Source organism: Mustela nigripes, chromosome 2 (assembly GCF_022355385.1).
Source record: "Mustela nigripes isolate SB6536 chromosome 2, MUSNIG.SB6536, whole genome shotgun sequence".
In the NCBI taxonomy this organism is placed as follows: Eukaryota; Metazoa; Chordata; class Mammalia; order Carnivora; family Mustelidae; genus Mustela; species Mustela nigripes.
Genome location: NC_081558.1, coordinates 17,605,439 through 17,621,970, shown reverse-complemented (window position 1 = coordinate 17,621,970; position 16,532 = coordinate 17,605,439). Strand labels below are relative to the sequence as shown.

The window sequence follows — 16,532 nt, the reverse complement described above, 5'->3', positions numbered from 1 at the left end:
CCGCACCTGACCAATTGCCAAGGTCATGGTGCAAACTGCAAGTGATACTAGCATTCAGAAGACAGGAAAGGGCATTCAGCCTAAGGGTCAGAAAAGAAAGGGCAGGTTTGCCTGAAGGAAAACATCCAAGGCAATAAACTCTTTCTGATTAATGGTTTTCCCTGAGATCTTCGAGCATAAAGTGGTTGTTGGTAAGAATGTAACACTTACCTGTGTGGAAAGCAAGGCCCCAAATCAGACTATGTCTGATTATTAGGTCCTAAAGCTATTTAATACCACAGACCCGTGAATTTACCAGGTGTCAGGCCCCCTTCTAAGCTCTTTATCTGCACTAACTCCTCTGATCCCTAGAACAACTGTGTGAGGCAGGTCCTAGGATCTGGCTCACTTGTGTCAGGAGGAAATGAAGGTCCAATCACTGGCCCCCAGACTTGGCCAGCATGGGTGCCAAAGTGTGAGGGGAATCAGGCCTCTGGCTCCAGAACTTTTGCACAGAGACGCTCTGTTGACTTCCATGGAACTGAATGCTAATGTCACCCCCAGCGAAAAGTCTCTCGAACAAATCAATCCCAAGCCTAGAAAGAAAAATTACAAACACTCTAAAGGAATTTTGCCACAACCCTCTCACCTGGTACCATCTCCCTATCACGTGGGAGTGAAATAACACACAAAAAAGGAGGATCATGACTTTTACTGGGCCCTCCGTCTCTTTACAAAACCAGCGCTGTTCCTTCAGACACGCCCACCATGGGAGAATCTATTTTCATCCAACTTTCACAAGTAGGCGGACAACGAAGCCCACTGATTAATAAGTAAACACAAAGTGACTTAATTTTCAGCTCAAAATGTGCTGTCCACACTAATCTCAAACCCAATTATTTCCAGTCAGTTAACCAACGAAACCAGGACGATAAGATTAATTTTTTCATGCAATACAAAAATACAAAAACAAACAAGGAGGGGGTGCCTGGGTGGCTCAGTTGGTTAAGCGTCTGCCTTCAGCTCAGGGTATGACTCCAGGGTCCCGGGATTAAGCCCGGCATCAGACTCCCTGCTCAGTGGGGAGCCGGCTTCTCCCTCTCTCTCTCTGCAGCTCTCCCCTGCTTCTGCTCTCTCCTCTCTGTCAAATAAATAAAATTAAAACAAACCAACAAAACAAGGAGGCAGAAAGAGGCTGTTCTGAGCCCTGGTATATCCAGCCCTCCTTCTGACCCCATTCAACAGGACACCACTAAGCCAAGGTTTTCCAGGCCTCTAGGAACACAAATGGTAGAGGAGACCCTGTGGGAGGAAGACTCTTTTTTTTTTTCCCAGTAGGCTCCACACCCACTGTGGAGCCCAACATCGGGTTCAAACTCACAACCCTGAGATCAAGAGTCACACGCTCTACTGACTGAGCTGCCCGGGGGCGGGGATGGGGGTGTTGGGAGGACAAGGGAAGACCTTTTAAAGGCTCTACTGACTGAGCTCTACTAACTGAGCCGCTGGCGGCTGGGGATGGGAGGGTTGGGAGGAGGGGAGAAGCTTTTGAATCAGCATTACGGTAGGTCTACAGGTCTACAACGGTTCTCAGAGTGTAAATTATGCTCAGAGTGGAGTCTTACAGTCAGCATCAACAGAGATAACAGGCTTTTTACCCACTGTTCCCTCAGAGGAGGAAAGTCCTGCTCCTAAGACATGCAAAGCCCTCTGGAATGTGGTCCATGAAGGCTTCCCCAACTATAGCTTACTTCCTGTAAGTAGGAATGAATGCTACCCTACAGCCCAGCCGCGGCTCAATTCTGCCATTGCTTACATAGTCCTCTGACCCCAGCTGCTGGACAGCACAGGTTCCAAAACTTGCCACAGTTTCTATGACCACCAATATAGCAATGACTCAAGCCACTTTCCCCAGCATTTGCTGAGGGCTACCCTGTGCAGAAGGCTGTGCCAGGTGCCGCAGATGATAAAGGAACACAGGAGGCCCTGGGTGCAGGGAGCCTCTAGTCTAGAGATACGATGGTCAGAACAGACTAAGCGCAAGAAGGTACAGACGCGGTACTGAGGAAAATCAGAGAGAGGCGAGAGACTGCGTTTGGCTGATAGAATCAAGAACGGCTCATGGAGAAAATGGCGTAAAACACCAGCTTAGAAAAACAGATGGGAATCCAATGGGCAGTGAGTATGTGTGAGAGGCTATGCAAGGGCAGGAGTAGCAAATGAACACAGGGAACTTGGCCAAGGACCCAGCCTTGGGTTATAAGCACCATGCAAGGGGAAGGCAGAGAAAGGACTTTGGTAAGTCATGCAAAGAAGGGGTCTAAGGGCTACACGCTGCTACGGGACTTCCACGGCCCTCACAGCTGCCCAGCACAGGGAGGGAGGGCATGAGGTCCCAAGGACAGCCATGTTCTTACCTTTTCTGAATGAGTCCAGGCTGAACATTTCTGGCCAGGAGGGAAAGCTGGAATCCTAAGAAGGAGGGTCCAAAGGCAATGGTTACAATTCTTGGTCCAGGATCCCACAGAGAAGACTTCAATAACACAGACAGGGCTGTCCAGAAGGCGAGAAAAATGAAGCTCTTCACTACTGAGCCCCAGCTGCTGCTCCCAGGCTTAAGGATGGAAGGGCCATCTCCACTCTAGAGTAATTACCCTTTGTTTTTTTCTCACTGACAGCTTTCTTCTCTTCTCTGTCCTAAACTCCCCAAGCCCTGCTCAACAGAACGAGATGCATTTCCTCCTGAGAGACATACTTCCACCTCATCGCAATACTTGCAATTTTCCTGGGACTTCTGGGAAGAAAGGAAACTCTATATGGACCCTTTTTCTCATGTGGCATCAGCGAGCGGGACTGATGACGACCCTACGGACAAACTAGTTTATGGGGCTCTCAGAGAACCCAGGCAAGCCCCTAGGGATGGGACTTGATGGTTGTATCAAGGAGTAACTTTCGTAATTCAAAATAAAAAGCTTTTCATAGTGGAGTTTATTAAATAACAAATATTAAGTTAAAGTTCAACTGTTGAGCAAAAATGTTGGTACATTTTGTTCATTTAACTGAGGAGTATACCTAGAACCTTAAAACACACACATACACATACACACACACACACACACACACACACACACACACAGGTAAATAACTCTTCTGGTTTAATGATTTTGTTTTTAAAAAAACACTCAAACTCACTTATAGACATTTTTAAGAATGTAGTACTCCTGGGTTGGTACAGTAACCTTTTGTGGCCTCAGTTTAAAAACATCTACACAATGTTTTAACAAACCAGGATAATGTCCAACATTACAAGGAGTCTAATAGGGCCTACATTCCTGCTCCTGACTGCTTTCCCGTCTAATTCTCAAATGGCGGGGAGATGGGGGTAGAGGGCTGACCTGGGGCCGAATCTTTCAGGTCCATAGCAGGTCTGCCCTGATGGCCTCCTCTCCCCCAGGGATGCCGGAAATTTCAGCCGATAGCATATGGTAGCTCAGAGAGAAAACTTCAATACAATATCAACAATGATACAATTCACTTTAAGAAGTTACATCCTATAGACTCCTTCTTTCCAAATTAAAAAGGGTGTAATTTGAGATTCTAATCTTAAAGAAAAACCTGAATACTGTAAAATCTAAACCATCTAAGTGATTATTACTTGAGAAACAATACTTTCTTGCTAAGAAAGAACAAATTAATATGCATGTGAACAGACTGCTCTGCTTTTAAAAAGTCCCCAACCCTCTCCAATGCTCATGTAGCATGAGCTTTTCCTCTATCAGTCTAAGAACTACGTATGATATTCAAGATAGGATGTTTTAAGACATTTCACTGAGCTCTAGAACATTTCATAGAGATTGAAAAGAAAGTTGCATTTCTTGAAATATAATTATGTTGGAAACTTTTATGATTCAGAGTTTCTCTTAAATAATTCAAAGGTAAGTAAAATAATATTATGTCAAGAGTTCTTGCATAATGAAACACCACTTAACTCCAAGTAGAGTCACTACGGGATGATTCAAGGACAGAGAGATTCCATAATGACTAATTGAAAATGATACCCTTCTTCCAAGACAGTCACAAATGGATTTAATATGTGCCTTTGCTTTACAGTGTGGCTAAGCATGAGGTGTGCCACTGTTCTGTGTGCATGGCTAAGTCAACTTACCTTACACGAGCAGTGACAGTCTCAGATTTTGTAGGTTTTTGAACTGGAGCTGAATTCTCTCCTTGCTATTCCTCATCACGAGGCTGGGCCTCCTCCTAAAAAATACAAGGTTGGGTCACTAAAGTCATGGGTCCCACGGGGAAAATAAAGTTGCTGCAGGCCACTGAAATCCATTTACTAACTCTAACAACAAGTTTTGTTAATGGCATGAAGCACACACTGGACACATTGGCCTCACTTCAGGACCCACCATGACAGACTCACGACCCATCAGACTGTGAGCTGTCCTACACCAGCACCTGTAAGATACCAAGAAAGAGATGTCATGGTAAAGAGGGGCGTATAGTCCTGAAAGCATTTTCTCCAAGCCCAGAGCAAAACCCACTTCAGTTCTGAGTTCTAATCCCATAATGACCCTTCTATGACCCTACTTAAGGTAGATAAAGAAGCTCTTACAGATTAGGAAAATGACAACTAAATGTTGAATGCCATTTTTATACTTCACAAAGTATGGAAGCATAGACTTTATAGCACTTAACCTATGTAACTTCCCAGAGAGGTTGAAACTCTCTTTCCCAGAGAAGGAAACTGAGGCAGATTTTCCCAGAGAAAGTTATACAACTTGCCCAAGATCCCTTAGCTGACTCAGGACAGAATGGAAATCCGCATTTAGGTGCTGGACTCCAAAGCTTTCCATGCTTATATGACACCATTTTTCTTATTTCCATGATACTATGCTGTTGCCTAAATGTCCCATGGTTCATTCCTGGAAATAATATTTTATAGTGATAAAAAGGTTGAAAGGGGCAAGATGGGTTCAACTGATAAGCTTTGGACCATGGCTTCATAAAAGTTAAAACGCTTGGAGGATAAATGTCTTCTGGAGGTAAAGGGGCAACCTACACAGGTTTAAAAAAAAAAAAAATGCAGCAAAGGATGTATTTCCCACATCTTAAAAAGCTCTGCAAATAAAGAGCACTATTATAAACTCTATCAGGAGAAGAGGCCACTCCTAGAAACACCAACACTCCCAAGATTTAAGTGTAAATTCTAAGATATGGTCAAGATTTACAATGACAGGGGCTTTATTGCTTTCAAAGAAACTGCAAGGGAAACCATCAGACAATGTCTCTTTTCCCTCCGGCCAGTAAGTTGCAACCAAAAACAGTTTGAGAGTCTGCACCTGGCCATCTGCAGTCCACCTGCTACAGTGTTTGGCAAGCCCCCGTAGACTGGGTTTGCAAAGTGGGACAATCTCTGTCTTGCAACATCATAATTAAGATGACCAATGTGGCTACAAGAGGACTAGCTAGACAGCATGCTGACGCCATACTCTGGGCTTGGGGGTTCTGACGACCCCTGGGACTCCAGTTCACTGCAAACAAAGGACCCAACATGCATTAGGTCTTCCCCTGCGAAATGGGGCAAGTCACCACCAGCAAACAAAGAACACCTCACCCCTTGGCCTCCCCCAGTGGCAAGGTCGGTGCAAAAAGGGGCAAACCAGGGGGGCCAGAATGCACCAGGCCTCCCTTTGGACGAACGGTCCAGGCGGCACAGGGGACAGACAAAGGTCCCGGGGCACTCCGGGGGCTTCCTCCAGGCCCTGCCTCGGGGAACGGAGCATCCCCTGAGGCGGAGGCGTCGTTGCGCCAATGAAGCGGCCTCTCCCGCGGTCCCCGTGGAGCCCCTGGCTACCAGGCCCGCCCTGGCGGACCCGCCTGGCCCCCGCCCCCGCCCAGGCTCCATGGCAACGGCAGGCCGAGGCCTGGCTGCCCACGGCTCGGCCGGGCCGGCTTCGCGGGCAGGCCTAGGATGCCCGGCCTGCTCCTCGGGCCCGCCCGCTTCTCCGCCCCACTCTCCGCCAAGCCGGCGGTCGGCCCCGGGCCCCTCCTCGCGCCGACCACCCCCGGCCGCGGCAAGCTCCTCAAGGGGACACGAAAGGGGAGAATAAAAAGCCCAATTCACCTGTTGTTACAGATGTGAAACAAGCCTCGGTGCACCGCGCATGAGCCGCGGGCCCCCCCAACCACGGCCGGACTACAACTCCCACCAGCGGCGGCGCGGCCCCTTCCGGGTCCCGAGGCGGAAGTCCCGCCGGCCGCCCCGGCGCTCCCCGCCCCGCCTCCCGCGCCGACCCAGCGTCTGAGCGGGTCTCCAGCGGGCCCCCCACCCGGGGCTCGCAGTGGCCTCCTAGGGCTCACGCCGCTGGGCGGCCAACCCGCGGCGAGGCCCCGGCGCCGGGCCCAATGGGGGGCGGCCGCGGCGGGCGCAGGAGGGACTTCCGGCAGAGGCGCCGAGGGGGTGGGCGCGCGGGCCCCTCTGGGGCAGCGGAGGGAACGGGTCTGGACAGCGGAGGCCAGGGCCGCACACGGCGCCCCCTCCCAGCGCCTCAGCATCCGGCAGTGTGAGAGGAGGAGGGCCCTCGCGAGCTCTGCGCCCCCGCCTCGCGGCCCCCGGCCAGTCAGGGCTGAGCTGGGGACGAAATCCTGCTCGGGATCCGGACTTCCACCCGCCTTCCCCGCCACAGCCCGTTGCCACGCCTCTGCTCCTACTCTGCCCTACCTTACCCTCTCCGTTCTCCTACCCTCTCCTACCCGCTCTCCTCCGATCTTCTGTTTAGGGAGGTGAGAATTTCCGCCTCACGACATTGTTAGGAGGAAACCAGCGCGATGGCACGTTGTAAACTACGACACTGGGGAAAGACAAGGTGGCACTTGCCGGTCCGAGTGCCGCTGGGCTGCTCTGGAGGTCTCGTCCCCGCCCCCTTGCCTCCGAAGGCCGTCCGGATGAGGCTCTCGTGGGAGTTTGGTGGAATCCAGCTTCTAAAGGGGAGAACTCGGCTGGGGTCCTCTGAGGCCAGGTCAAGTAGGAACGACCTAGGATATGCTTTTAAGACGTGGCCTTTCAGGATACATGAAGAATTAGTACCATATCCCATTTTTGTGCAAACAATTAAATGCAACAAGTTGGGTTTTTTTTTTTTTTTTTTTTTTCTCTCTCTCTCCCTCTTTCTCTACATTGGACCAGAAGGGTGGGGGGGAGGTGAGCATGGAGCATCAAACACTCATTCAAATAATTACTATCTTTTCTGAGCAGGGCATGGTACCGTGCTATGGCGTGTATAGATATTTGAGTGAACTGTATAGCAATTGTTATAAGCAGGTTTTGAGGATACAACAGCCTCCCCTGGAGGGGCTTCGGGCATGGTAGGCAAAATGAAAACATTGTGTGAGGCAAAAAGGAAGTGATAAATGCTGGAGAGGAGGGATCAAGTGTTAGAGGGTTGAGAGAAAGGAATAGTTAATAAGTGGCAAAATCAAGGAGAAGGAACCACAGAAGCGAAGACAGCCAGTGGAACAAAAGGCAAATTCTAAGAATATGCAGTAGCTTCGTCCGACCAGAGGGCTGGATATGCGTGCGGGCTTTAACGGCAATAGAACAAGAAAAGTATAGCTGGGAACGCTGTACTGGGGACGTTGACTTTATTTGTATGCAATTACTCTAAAAACATTACTTTTACAGTTCTAAATAGGAAAGTAACATAAGCATCGGATTTCAAGAAGGTTATTCTAAAAGTGTGAGGGTAGAATTGGCTGGAAAAGTAGAAGCAAGGGAACTACTGAGATGAGAGGTATCTAGGGATTCAACTGTGCTCAGGAGCGAAAAGGGCAAGAAAAAGGTATGAAAGGGTGATGGTAAAGCATCAGGCTGATCCCTGGCCACAGGTGTGTGGAGAGTTGCCTGAGATCTGTGCCAGGGGACTGGGAGGATTGTGCACTGCTACCACAGTAAAGGGACAGGGCGGTCAGAGAAGGTGATGGATTCTGCTTCATACAGATTATGTTTGAAATGATGTTGGGAACATTAAGCAATGAACATGTGAGTGATGAACATGTGGTCCCTACTGCAAAAGATGTTCTGATAGAATGAGAAAAGCAGGTCAACAAGTCTCAAGGCCTAGGAAAGCCCTGCAAAAGAAGCACAAGTAGACCATTCATGGTGCTTTTTCCTTGTTGCAGATTTTCCATTCTCAGTTTTCTTTCTGAAGGACCTTTCCTTGAACTATTCTTAATGAATGGTTGTTATCTGGTGAAGTTGATAAAGTGATCCACTTTATAATAAGGTGAGTACCAATGAGCGTCTTTTTCCCCCTCCTGCATATACTTCCCCTCTTGTTTCCTGCTCATTTTCTTATTACTACCTTATTTTCCTGGGTCGGGTCCCTGGATTTCATTTTTTTGCTAACATCTCTCTCTCTAGAACTCCTCCACTTCCTCTAGCAGTAAGTCCCTCTAGCAGTTTCTTCTTCCCCACGTGGTAGCACCCAAGGTACTTTTTTTTTTCTTTTTTCTTTGAGAGAGTGAGAGAGAGGATGAGAGGGGAGAACGTCAGAGGGAGAAGCAGACTCCCCGTGGAGCTGGGAGCCCAATGTGGGACTCGATCCGGGGATTCCGGGACCATGACCTGAGCTGGAGGCAGTTGCTTAAGCAACCGAGCCACCCAGGCACCCCTCAAGATACATTTTTTAAAAAAAAGATTTTATTTATTTATTTAACAGACAGATCACAAGTAGGCAGAGAGGCAGGCAGAGAGAGAGGGGGAAGCAGGCTCCCCGCTGAGCAGAGAGCCTGATGCGGGGCTCAATCCCAGGACCCTGGGGTCATGACCTGAGCCGAAGGCAGAGGCTTTAACCCACTGAGCTACCCAGGCATCCCAATAAATAAAATCTTAAGAAAAAAAAAAACCATTAGCAGTTAACTGGTGCTTGTTCAGATTTCTATGTAAATGTGGAAAATTCCATAAACTCGTTTTTATTAAGGTGGGGAATTAATTTACTTCATATGCAAAGAGAGCTTACAAATTTTTTTAACATCCATAATGCAATAGAAAATGGGTATTGGGCATGAAAGGAAGTGAGCAAAAAATGCGTTGCACGTGGCCCGAAGGTTTAGGAAGACAACGTTCAGCCTTGCTGCCTTTTTTTTTTTTTTTAATGTATTACCTTTTATTGTGGCAAAATACCACCTAACATAAAATTTGACATTTTAACAATTTAAAATGGTACATTTCCGTGACATTTGGTACATGTACATGTTGTACAACCATCAGGACTCTCTCGCAGTACTGTCGAGTTCCAGAACATTTTCATTACCCCAAAAGGAAGCCCCATGTGTACCCATTAAGCAGTCATTCCCCATCCTCCTCCCACCCTCCCCAGCAACAGGCCCTGGCAACCACTAATCTGCTTTCTGTTTCCATGGATTTTCTTCTAACAGATATTTCATGTAAATGAAATCATATAACGTGGCCTTCTATATCTGGCTTTCTTCCGGTTAGCATCACGTTTTCAAGGTTTATCTGTTTTGTGGCATATGTCAGTCCTTCATTTCTTTTTTCTTTTTAATTTTTAAGTAACCTTTATACCCAGCCTGGGGCTTGAACTCACAACTCTGAGATCGAGAGCTGCATGCTGTACAAACTGAGCCAGCCAGGCCCCCTGGGCATCACTTCTTTTCGTGGTTGAATAATATTCCATTTTGTTTGTCTATTCATATGTTGCTGGGCATTTGGGTAGTTTCCACCTTTTGGCTATTGGCCATTGGGAATAGCACTGCTGTGAACACGGGTGTGCATCTTTTTGTTGGAACACCTGTTTTTACTTTGGGGGTACGTACCTAGGAGTAGAATTGCAACTTGGCTTTTTTTTTTCTTTAAGATTTATTCACTCTATTTATTTTAGAGAGAGAGAGAGAGAGCACAAGCGGGAGGAGGAACAGAGAAGAGAAAGAATCTCAAGCAAGGTCTGCACTGAGCAAGGAGTCCGACACCAGGCTCAATCTCACAGCCCTGAGATCATAACCTGAGCCGAAATCAAGAGTCAGACACCCCACTGACTGAGCCACCAGGTGCCCCACAACTTTGCTTATTTTTAAAAGATAGTTAAAACTATGGAACCCACTTAGCATTCTTCCTTCACGTGATTTGTAAGATTTGTTTTCTCTCTTCATCGGAGTCTCTGCTCAGATATTATCTCAGAGACATTTTCCTAGACCACCTCATGTATTTATCTGTGTTATCCTTACTTTTCACTTGTTTCTCCCCTAGAGTAAAAGGCCTCAAGGGCAGGGACTTAATTCTTTGTCACCACGGTCTCTTAGCACCTTGCACAAGATCTGGCACTGTTGAGAAGTAGGTGCTGAGTAAATTCTGGATGGGCACTTCCACTTGGGAGACAAGCACTCGTACACTGTTGCAGGAACCGTATATTGGTAGTACCTATTCAGAGGGTAGTTTGGCAATATCAGATTTAAAATGTTCATACCCTTTGACTCATTTCAGTTCTAGGAGTTCATTTAACCATACCCCTGCATACATGTAAGAAAATTCTTTGCTGGGGCACCTGGGTGGCTCATTTGGTTAAGCGTCTGTCTTTGGCTCAGTCATGATCTCAGGGTCCTGGGGTTGAGGAGCCCCACATCGGGCTCTCTGCTCAGTGGGGAGTCTGTTTCTTCTCCCCCTCCCGCTCCCCCAGGTTGTGTGCACACATGCACGGTCTCTCAAATAAAATCTTTTAAAAAAAGAGAGAGAAAATTCAGTGCTGCATTATTTATAATATTTATTTTTTTAAAAACCTACCTATCCCTTATTAAGAGGCTGATTGCATTAAATAGAATGTATCTGTATTAGTTTCCAGCTATCATAATAAAATACCTCAGTCTGGGCAGCTTAAACAACAGAAATTTACTTTCTCATAGTTCTGGAGGCTAGAAGGCCAGAGTCAAGGTGCCATCAGAGTTGCTTTCTGCTGAGGCCTTTATTCCCGGCTTGGAGGTGGTTGCCTGCTTGCTGTTCCCTCGCATCACCTTTCCTCTGTGCTGATGGAGAGAGGTCTCTGGTGTCTGTTCCTTTCTTAAGGACATTAGTCCTATCAGATTAGAGTCCCACTGTTGTGACCTCATTTAAGCTTAATTACCTCCCTAAGGGCCCTGTCTAAACACAGTCACATTGGGGGCTAGGGTTTCAGCATATGAATTTGGAGGGGACACAAATCAGTCCATAATATCAATTAAATGAAGTAGTATGCAGCAATTTAAAAGAATGGGTTAGGTCTAGTGTGCAAACGCTGAAAACTATCCAAGAAACATTGAATTTAGAAAGTCATGTTTTATGATTGTATGTTTATAATTCCAGTTGTGTTTTTAAAAAGACCATGTGTTGGGCGCCTGGGTGGCTCAGTGGGTTAAAAAGGCCATGTGTTTATACATATGCTTATATAAGCATAAAACGTTTGCAAAAATATATCAGAACTTATAGAGGGCACGGATTGCATGGAGCACTGGGTGTGGTGCAAAAATAATGAATACTGTTATGCTGAATATAAAAAACAAACAAATATCAGAACTGTTTGTTTGTTTACATAAGCGCTACACCCAATATGGGGCTTGAACTCCCAACCCCGAGATAAAGAGTCACACGCTCTACTGACCAAGCCGGCCAGGCACCCCTATATTAGAACTGTCAACTGTGCAGCTACATCAGAGTCTCTTAGTTTTCACTTTATACTCTTCTACACTGTGGACTTTGGGTGCCCAAAAGTATGTATTCTTTTTATGGTAATAAAAAAATAAAAATAAAGCATTTGGAGTATACAGGGCTCCTGAAAAAGACATTTGGTTATAATGATAGCCATTAACACACTTGTGCTAGCTAGCCATGCATGCATTTTCAAGTATATTAAACTCATATGTACATTTCTTTTTATAATGTATTTTTACTCTATATTATAATTAGATAATAATTCCATAATAATTTCAAACATATACAGAGTAACGAGACAGTATATGTTATGCCATGGTCCCTGAGTGTCCCTGCAATTTCTTGTTGGTTATACCAAGAATTCAACGCCCTACCTGCTCTTCACCTGGGCTTTTGCTCAGTTGTGTTTTCAGTAAGAAACCTTGAGGGATGAAGTATTGTCTCCCCTCGGACAAAAGGCAAACTTAACTTCCACTTGCTATAAAAATGGAATCTCCCAAGCTCGGTGTTCCCCTCTGATAATGAACACTATGTGAGCAGACAACTGTGGTCAACACTTTCATATCACACCCAGGAAACTTGGGAGCATAGGGAACTGTTACAAACCAACATGAAGATCTGGCTACTACTTTTTTTTCTTTTTTTGAAGATTTTATTTATTTATTTGACAGAGAGAGAGATCACAAGTAGGCAGAGAGGCAGGCAGAGAGAGGGGGAAGCAGGCTCACTGCTGAGCAGAGAGCCCGATGCGGGGCTCAATCCCAGGACCCTGAGATCATGACCTGAGCCAAAGGCAGAGGCTTAACCCACTGAGCCACCCAGGCACCCCCTGACTACTACTTTTGATGTAGTTAAAGTCCTTTGTGTCTGACCCAGGAGTCTTGTGTCTTCTGTCAGCACCTACGAAATGGTAACAAGATAGCTACTAGTTCAGCTTGTAAATTGGGTGAAATTTCAGACCTGCCCCTGTGTAATTCCTGACCGTGACCCAATGTCCACCACCCCAGATTTTTAAATCATACCGTTTAATTTGTAATTGAACCAGAGTGCATCTCTCTAAGATTTTATCCAGCACAACCACAAAACCAATTTTATACCTTGGAAGGCCAGTAAATCCTTAATATCATTTGCATTATACTTAAAATATAGATAAATTCCTTTGAGTAAATGGAGACTTATCCCTGTCCTTTGTGTCAGTATTTTAAGTTTTGTATCACTACAACACTGAAACATGAATGTATTTCATTTATATGTGGACTTCTTTCAAAGCCTTGGGCTAATTTTTTGGCCCCAAACATCAGAAATAGGGAGAGTTGGATAATGGAGTATCACATTTTTTGATATGCAGTGAATTGTACAAATCAGTTATTCTCAATCTTAGAAAATATTTATGAAGGAGAATGCTTAATGAAGGAGAATGTATAGCTCCTAGGCTGCTTTTTAAAAAAATGATTTTTTTCCAAGTAGGCTCTATGCCCAATGTGAGACTCAAACTCACACCCCCAAGATCAAGAGTAGCATGCTGTACCCACTGAGCCAGCTGGGCACCCCCCAGGTTGCTTTTTAGCCATTACTGTTAACCATGGTACTGCCAAAGGACCAACAGATGGGCTTCTTAATTATTTTTTTCAAGATTTTATTTATTCATGTGAGGCAGAGAGAGAGAGAGAGGCAGAGGCAGAGGGAGAAGCAGACTCCCCACTGAGCAGGGAGCCTGATGTAAGGCTCCATCCCAGGACCCTGGGACCATGACCCAAGCTGAAGGCAGACTCTGAACCGACTGAGCCACCCAGGTGCCCCAATATGGGCTTTTTTAAAAGCATGAATGGGGGTGCCTAGGTGGCTCAGTGGGTTAAAGCCTCTGCCTTCAGCTTGGGTCATGATCCCAGGGTCCTGGGATTGAGCCCCGCATCGGGCTCTCTGCTTAGTGGGGAGCTTGCTTCCTCCTCTCTCTGCCTGCCTCTCTGCCTACTTGTGATCTCTCTCTTTCTGTCAGATAAATAAATAAATAAATCTTTGAAAAAGAAAAAAGAGGGGCGCCTGGGTGGCTCAGTGGGTTAAGCCACTGCCTTCGGCTCAGGTCATGATCTCAGGGTCCTGGAATCGAGTCCCGCATCGGGCTCTCTGCTCAGCGGGGAGCCTGCTTCCCTCTCTCTCTCTCTCTGCTTGCCTCTCCGTCTACTTGTATTTCTCTCTGTCAAATAAATAAATAAAATCTTAAAAAAAAAAAAGAAAAGAAAAAACATGAATGAAACTGACTTCTTTTCAAGGTAGCTTTATACACACTTTGATGACACTCCTTTGTTTCAAACACATGGTGAAATTAATAAGAGCTTAAAATTACATGTCCATAATCAAAAACAAGTTAAACATTTATGTTGACCAGAAAAAGAGCTGTAATCTTGCTGGGCTATGGATCCAGAAATAGAGGCAGTCTGAAGTTTATAACCTATAAAGTAATATGATTGAGTGGGTGGGGATGAGTGCTGCATATAATGTGGATGACTGGACCCTGATTAGTGCATGCATTTATGAATTTAGGTGGGGCTAACAGAGACTAGAAAGATCCACAACTCATCCATGCCTGAAGACGTTGCTTATAGGAAGTTATATACTTAGGAAGTAGACATGACATTGAATGCAGACCTAAATCCAGTTACCCCCTCCCTCATTTGATGCATGGATTCCCCTGTCACCCAAAATTTATAGTGGGGACAGAGTCTCAAGTTACTAATATAAGACTTATTTCTAGCTGGATTTCCTGGATGATCGAGTAGAGATTATCAAAAAACCATTAGGGAAGGAGATACATGTATGGGGGAAAAGATGCCCGTTCGTGAGATGTTTATAAATCAAGCTTTCAAAACATACAAGCAAACCTAGCCAAAAGAAAGAGCCGACAAAAATCAGCATCAAGAGATGAATTCACTGCAATTAAAATGAAAAAAAAAAAAACCTGATAATAACTTTAAAGTATATATTTTAGAATATCCACAAATAAAGGGAGGATACCTATTTTAAAGGAATAAGAAATTATGAAATAAAATTCATCAGAAACGAAAAGGAGACATAAATATGTAAAGAACCAGCTAGAAATCCTAGAAATTAAAAATGCAATTGTTGAATAAACATAGATTTCATAAACTCTTTGTAGGTCTTAGTGGAGAGAGATTTAATGAATTGGAAAGTTATATTGTATTCTGAATGAGAAGCTCATCCTAAGAGAATTAAAAAACATGAAGACTAGATTGAAGGGCTTCTGTGTAAGTACATAATATAAGTTGAGGGGCGCCTGGGTGACTCAGTGGGTTAAAGCCTCTGCCTTCGACTCAGGTCATGATCCTGGTGTCCTGGCATCTAGACCCGCATTGGGCTCTCTGCTCAGTGGGGAGCCTGCTTCCCCCTCTCTCCCTGGCTGCCTCTCTGCCTACTTGTGACATCTCCCTCTGTCAAAAAAATAAATAAAATCTTAAAAAAAAGAATTCTATATCCAGCTAAACTTGTACTAGAATGAGGAAAAGGCAAATACATTTTCTGTTCCCTAACGAGTACAAAATGGTCTTAGCCAGTGACCCTCACTGAAAGAACTAGAAAATGTGCTTCTCAGAAGAAAGAACCCAATGGAAAGGCGTGGGATAAAATAAACAATGACATGAACTAATACGAGAAAAAATGTATCGGTAAGATATAATTTACTACTGACTATTAAAATTGGGTTTTTGTGTGCGTGCATGTAAAAATAAAAGTTGGAACTAAAAGTTTAGGTAAAAATAGAATACAAAGGTATGTGTCATTTGGGATGTTTGGAGCAACCAGAAAGAGAAACCCTGACTGCAGCCTGGCTTAGCGTGTAGAGACGTGCATTGTCTCGCATACCAGGAAATCCTCAAGTACAGCAAAGCCTCGTTGGCTGATTCAGGGTTTCAGTGATGTCATCAGGGACCCAGGTTCTTAATATTTTTCTGTTTTCCAGCTCCAGAGTAGGCCCTGTCCTCAGGTTTCTAGCAAGCAGGTGTAGCCATTCTCATAAAGAGTCAAAAGACTCCTTTTCATCTTCCACTGACCACCATGGAACATCATTTTGTGTCTTTGTCCCTGCCCATAGGGAAAGAGTCAAAGAGTCAACCCTTAGGGCAAACAGGCCCATCCCTGATTCCAGAGGAATCAGTTCTTTTGCAGAAGGAAGATAAAGACAATAATTAACTTAGGATTTTGTTAGAAATTTTTATTTATAGGGATGTCTGGGTGGCTCAGTCAGTTAAGTGTCTGCCTTCGGCTCCCATCATGATCCCAGGGTCCTAAGATCGAGTCCCACATTAGGCGCCTTGCTCAGCAGGGAGCCTGCTTCTCCTGCTGCCACTCCCCCTGCTTATGCTCACTGATTCTCTCTCTCTCTCCCTCTGACGAAAAAATAATTAAAATATTTTTTTAAAAGGAAATTTTATTTATCCAGCCAGTCGGGCTTTTTTTCTCCGTTTTTCTTTGTTTTTGTTTTGTTTTGTTTTGTGGGTACCAGTGCTGTTTGGGTCTTTTGAGTAGGAAATGTAATTCTTCTATTAAGCACTAGAGGTCAGCAACATTCGTTAACGAATCTGTTTCCCTGGCTATAGTCTCAGGGATCAGGAATGTGTTTCTTTTAGAGGTGACATACAATCTTTCATTTAAGGATCATTTCCAAATCTAAAAAAAAAAATTTTTTTGGAGCCCCTGGGTGGCTCAGTCAGTGGAGCATGGGACTCTTCATTCGGCTCAGGTCATGCAGGGTCACGAGATCAGGCCACACATTGGACTCCCACACTCAATGGGGAGTCTGCTTGGGATTCTCTCTCTCCCTCCAGGTGTACGTGTA

General features: G+C 45.2%; 1 protein-coding gene across 3 annotated transcripts in view; it reads right to left on the bottom strand.

Moving 5' to 3' along the window:
* The window catches only part of DHX30 (DExH-box helicase 30), a 29,378-nt gene extending 23,182 nt beyond the window's left edge, over positions 1–6,196 (bottom strand). For 2 of the 3 annotated variants that reach the window (XM_059389620.1, XM_059389622.1), the window contains exons 1-4: positions 6,113–6,196; positions 4,145–4,239; positions 3,375–3,481; positions 2,397–2,451 (exon numbers count right to left, since the gene is read on the bottom strand). In XM_059389620.1, coding sequence (XP_059245603.1) covers positions 2,397–2,451; positions 3,375–3,399 — 80 coding nt within the window. In that variant the 5' untranslated portion in view covers positions 3,400–3,481; positions 4,145–4,239; positions 6,113–6,196. The remainder of the gene's footprint in view (positions 1–2,396; positions 2,452–3,374; positions 3,482–4,144; positions 4,240–6,112) is intronic. The other variant, XM_059389621.1, reaches the window with a different exon arrangement.
* Between the last annotated feature and the right edge of the window lie 10,336 nt (positions 6,197–16,532).